The sequence below is a fragment of the Anabrus simplex genome, chromosome 1 (genome assembly GCF_040414725.1).
Source record: "Anabrus simplex isolate iqAnaSimp1 chromosome 1, ASM4041472v1, whole genome shotgun sequence".
Lineage (NCBI taxonomy): Eukaryota > Metazoa > Arthropoda > Insecta > Orthoptera > Tettigoniidae > Anabrus > Anabrus simplex.
The window spans coordinates 1,314,632,094-1,314,638,093 of record NC_090265.1 but is presented as its reverse complement, the minus strand read 5'-3'; the positions used below and the strand labels follow the sequence as shown (position 1 = coordinate 1,314,638,093).

General features: G+C 42.9%; 1 protein-coding gene across 1 annotated transcript in view; it reads left to right on the top strand.

Annotated features, from left to right (window-relative positions):
* The first annotated feature begins 4,364 nt into the window (after positions 1–4,364).
* Positions 4,365–6,000, top strand: part of LOC136858808 (serine protease inhibitor dipetalogastin-like) — a 171,366-nt gene continuing 169,730 nt past the window's right edge. Inside the window, exon 1 of the mRNA XM_068225748.1 lies at positions 4,365–4,407. Within this exon, the coding sequence (XP_068081849.1) occupies positions 4,365–4,407 (43 nt within the window). The remainder of the gene's footprint in view (positions 4,408–6,000) is intronic.

Sequence of the window (6,000 nt, the reverse complement as noted above, 5' to 3'; positions counted from 1 at the left end):
GGGTTGACTTTTCCCTCGGACTCAGCGAGCGATCCCACCTCTACCGCCTCAAGGGCAGTGTCCTGGAGCTTCTGACTCTGGGTCGGGGGATACAACTGGGGAGGATGACCAATGCCTCGCCGAGGTGGCCTCACCTGCTATGTTGAACAGGGGCCTTGTGGGGGATGGGAAGATTGGAAGGGATAGACAAGGAAGAGGGTAGGAAGCGGCCGTGGCCTTAAGTTAGGTACCATCCCGGCACTTGCCTGGAGAAGTGGGAAACCACGGAAAACCACTTCCAAGATGGCTGAGGTGGGAATCGCACCCACCACTACTCAGTTGACATCCCGAGGCTGAGTGGACCCTGTTCCAGCCCTCGTACCACTTCAAATTTCGTGGCAGAGCCGGGAATCGAACCCGGGCTTCCGGGGGTGGCAGCTAATCACACTAACCACTACACCACAGAGGGGGGCACATAAATACTTAAGAAGTGTTAGTCTGGTGAGTGTTGCTTATTCGTATTCAGGGGATGGAGGATTGCTTATTCGCATTCAGAGGATAGGGGGTTACTTATTCCAATTCAGAGGACGTATGACGTTACTCGTATTGTTCGGTGAATTCTTCTTCTGTGGTGACTCCCCGTCCGTATTCATTGCTTGTGGACCGTGACTGTTGTCAGCATATCGTGCTGCCAGTCCGATATGTATGAAGTCTGAGCGAGTGTGTTTGTTGTGCCAGTGTTGTAAAGTGAGGGGTAGACTGTGGACTGCCTCAATTCGGTCGCACACGAACTACCTTCAGTCTATCGAGCTATCTGAGAGTAGCTTGATAAATATTACCGAGTGTATCAACTTGGGTGACTCTTCATGTCAGCGGTGACTAGGTGTATCCTGCACGAGAGAGGATAATATGACTCTAATTTGGAGACATATCTTCGCAGGAAGGTTGAACTGAGGACGGATCTGGAGTTCCAGAATGTGAGGCTTCAAATCCAGGCACGGAAGCAGGAAGCTATGGGAGTGAGTAACCATCTATTATAAAGGTGGTAAGAAAGAGGAGAATAATATGTGGGATTAGGGTTGTTCTGATTTTTCACTGAAAATTGTAAAAATATTAATTTGTAAAACTTTACATGATCTTTTATCTTTTTCAATATATACTTTTGCAGTTTTCATACATTTAACAATTACATTTATTTATAGTAGCCTAGTAAGCATGCTAATGTTTGCAGAGTGTAGTAGGTAAGGCCCAGTCAGCAGAGTACCAGTTTACAGCTCTATGAACAGACCTGAGCAGAATCGTTTGTGCTCTACCATGTACAGGTACCGCCATAAGTATTCGTACACTTGTTCTGACGAACTGTGGGTAGCATTGAGTCAGCTGCTATACGATACTTGTTGAGGCTAGAGTAATAGGACTGATGGTTATTACTAGCTTGCATCCGGGAGATAGTAGGTTCGAATCCCACTATCGGCAGCCCTGAAGATGGTTTTCCGTGGTTTCCCATTTTCACACCAGGCAAATGCTGGGGCTGTACCTTAATTAAGGCCACGGCCGCTTCCTTGCAACTCCTAGACCTTTCCTATCCCATCGTCGCCATAAGACCTATCTGTGTCGGTGCGACGTAAAGCCCCTAGCAAAAAAAAGATGGTATTACAAAACAATATAGTCCTTTATTTTTATACATCTAAGATTTGAACGAAATCTGCATACAATATCTACTATTAAAGAAATAATGACAAGGAACACAAAGAGCTATCGTGTCAAAAGTATTTGTACCTCTGCTATGTTTGCTGCGGACGAACAGAATGCAATCTCCCATTATGTTTTCATTAACTTCTTGGGTTTACGTTCATTTTATTAAAGACAGCTTGAAGACGCCGTGACATTGATTCGAGGATTTTTTTCGTTATCTCATTGGCCCATTCGTTCTGCAAAGCCGTTACCATGGTAGCATTGCTCATATTTTTCCTTTCCCGTATCCTGGTATCCAAAGCGCTCCATAACTGCTCAATCGGGATTAATATCCGGGGATTGAGGAGGAATATGACGCTGTTATGGAACATTATACAACAACCACAGTCTTGTATTCTGGACAGCGTGTTTGGGATCCTTGTCTTGTTGGAACACGAAGTCCTTTTGGAGGTCCATTTGCTCGGCAGTGGTAGCCAACAAGTATATGTAGTCAATATAAATTTTGTGATCCGTTATACCGTCCTTAATATGAAAGATCCCCTACTCCGGTAGCACTCATGCAACCCCAAACCAGCGCATTCCACCTCCATGTTTAACTGTGAGTCACAGGTTATTGGCCTCTAGCTCCGTACTCTTTTCCCGCCATACCATTTGTCGTCCATCCGACCCAAATAAATTAAATTTACTTTCATCGGAGAAAATAACTTTATTCCAAAATACGGGTGGTGCGTCGACGTATTGTTTTGTAAAAGCAAGGTGACTCTTCCGATTGACTTTATTGCAAGAAACTCGACGACTTTACCCTTAGTGTTTAAAAGTACGGCGCACTGTGCTTTAAGATACTACGGTACCTTGATGGGATAGCTCTGCCAGTATATTTGGAACACTTAATTTTGGATCTTTCTTAATCAGACCCAACACTTTACGCCTGTCTCTCGTAGTTAGTTTGTATGGACGTCCATTTCTTGGCATGTTTTGCAGAGTTAGTAGCATAATACCGATCTATTATAGACTGCACTGTATATCGGAGTCTCCCGACAAGCGTTGAGATCTCCCGTAGAGATTTACACTAGTTATGGAGTCTAATAACAAGCTTGCGCTCCACTTGACTGGTTTATTTTCCCTTACGACTCATACTGACACCATATTACAATCACACATACACACACAGCTGCAGTCAACCTCGGACTGAACAACTGCTCTGTTGGATGAGTTTCCGCCGTATGGGAATGCACTTACAACCCTGTTTACAGAGTGCTTTCGTGTCTACGAATACAATGACACGGCAGCTGTGTGTGTTCCTTGACATTATTTCTTTAATACTAGATACTGTATGCACATTTTGTCCAAATCATAGATGTAACGAAATAAATACCATCAGTCTCATTACTTTAACCCCAATAACTATCGTATAGCAGCTGACTAAATGCTACACACCGCTCGTCAGCACGGGTGTACAAATACTTATGGCATTAACTGTATTATTATTATTATAAATCGACTGATCCTATGAAAGGGCGTATGGCTTTTAGTGCCGGGCGTGTCCGAGGACAAGTTCGGCTCGCCACATGCAGGCCTTTTGATTTGACTCCCGTAGGCGACCTGCACGCCGTGATGAGGATGAAATGATGATTAAGGCGACACATATGCCCAGCCCTCGTATCAGCGAAATTAACCAATTATGGTTAAAATTCTCGACCCTGCCAGGAATAGAACCCGGGACCCCTGTGAACAAAGGCCAGCACGCTAACCACTTAGCTATGGAGCCGGACTAGGGATCATATGATGACCTCCGATGCCCATTTACCTACATTTTCGGCAATTGTTACTCGTATTATCGTAATTTATTTATTCACTTATTTTAAATTTTATGTCATTTATAAAAGTGTAGCGAAGTGATAATTACATTCAGCTATGATATCAGAATTAGTACTTTTATTAATTTTTGAATGTTACAATTAACGCCCAAGCGTGAGGCAAAGTATTTAAGTACATTACAATTGTCACCCAACAGTGGTAGAGTGGTAAGTGGTACATTACAGTTATGAATCAGATATCACAAGTATGTCTGTAAGGTAACAACTTTGACCTACATAATCGGAGCTGTTCTTTGTGTACAACTAGTTAAGCGGAAGGTTCAAGTTGGAGACTTCATTGTTTCGAAAAGAAATGCCACCTAAACATTTTAAAACCTGTAATAAATATAAATATCTGTGTAATTAAGTCACATTTGAGGCGTTTCTAGGAACATTGATTACTAGTCTAGAAGTTTCAGAAATATTCCTCTTGGGTGTAAAACCGATGGTTCCCTCGTGCAAGGTCGTCTTTCGACAGTAATGTGATGAGATGTTCATGTACGAAGAATACGCAGCGACAGTAAAAATATTTGGCGAGGCTGGAGGAAACCTTTCTGCTGCACGAGCACACGTGTGGACACGGCGAGAGCGTCTCCCTTTGTTTCGTCAAAACATTAGTGCATTTTTAGATTACTGTAAAACCCAGCTTTAATTATTATCACGAATAAGTGCGTTGCGTCGTATTGTCACATACCACAAAGTATTAATTATTACGAGATAATCGTAACGCATCGAACTTTAACAGTTAGAAAACACTGACGGACATCTTGGTGGAAGGGTGACTGCTTTACTACATTGCGAGTTAGAACACCCACACAACAAGACTAGAGAACTATGAGAGCGTTCATAAATCACAAAGGGGCTGGTGCAATGAGAGGTAAGTATATTCATGTCTTCATCCTATGGTGTTGCGGCTCTTTTCAGGACGCCGCAATGGAGGTGAGCTTCATGTACATATTTAACCACATACCTGCCCTCTTACCAATCTTAAATTTCTGGCAGTACCGGGAATAGAATCAAGCCCCCAAGGATTGAAACTAATAACACTATTACATTACGGAGGTGGAAAATGAGAGAGTACCACACACACACACACACACACACACACACACACACACACACACACACACACACACACACACACACACACACACACACACACACACACACACACACACACACACACACACACACACACTAAAGCAACATTGGGTGTGGCCTCTTCTTCGAAGAATGTCCACTCACTCTCCCATATATGGGAGCATCGTCAGAGCTTCTCCCTCGCAATCAATAACATATACACTTATATTTTCAGTCCGGTACTGAAATACATATAACTCTAAATTGGCCGCATCCGTATAATAATGATTAATACTATTAACTGCCTTTCTCGGAGGCCTGGGTTCAATTTCCGAAATTGCCATAGATTTCAGAATGGCAGGAGTGCTGATGTGTAGTAAAGCAACAGTGGCAGCCATCTTGGTGGAAGGTTGACTGCTTTACTGCATACGAGTTAGAACACCCACACTACAACACTAGAATACGATGAGAGCGTCCATCGGGGGTGCCCGAAAAGAGCTGCATCACGTCGGCACAAGGGCACGGGTTTACTTTACCTCAAAATTTATTAACAATAAGATGCTGCAGTTAGCACTGCCTGGAGCAGAAGTGCCTTCTCTTCTAAAACCAAAATACTACATCGACTCCAATCCTACAAAGCAGACTGGGACATGATCGGTAGTCAGAAACCACACATTCCTACGCTCAAACACTGGAAAGGGAGCTTAATTGCGCACCGGATCCGGGAAGCAACCCTTGCCTCCTGACCACTCTATAGGGGTAAGACAGGTGAGAAGAAACCCAGATCACAGGGAAGAGGTGTTTTAATATTACATATACAAGATCTGGGGGAAGAAAAATCTGTGGTGTCATTAGCAAGAAGTAGCCTCTTCTAATACTTAAATTGAAATTTTTGAATATTAATAATTAGAGTAAAACATAAACATTAATATATGACAACAATAAATCCGTGGAATCCCCTTTAATAACAATTTACATCGTATTAATTGAATTCGACGGAATGTAACCTATTTTGATTGGTCGCTTTCAGGAATGTTAAACATTTTTTTAAGAACACACACAATTTAACTTTCTCGCGAGAAATTTCGAGAGATCTCGAGAGAATTGTCCCCGCATTGTGTGGTGAGCAGAGTGTCGTAGGCCTTCAGGTAGCCGGAACTGAATGTTGTTTGTGCCGACTATACGAATAGCCAACCACGGGCCTATCTCCATTCCGTAAATACGTGTCAAAAAGCGACTAGGCCGTTCATCTCTTTCATTTGTACCGAGGTCTATTTTGACGCAGTATAACTTAATTTTAAAGAATACGCATTCTGACATTGTATGCATCGGTAAATAAACGAATGAGTAGGCAAGGTATAGGAACTGATGGCTACTGTAGGTACACCTG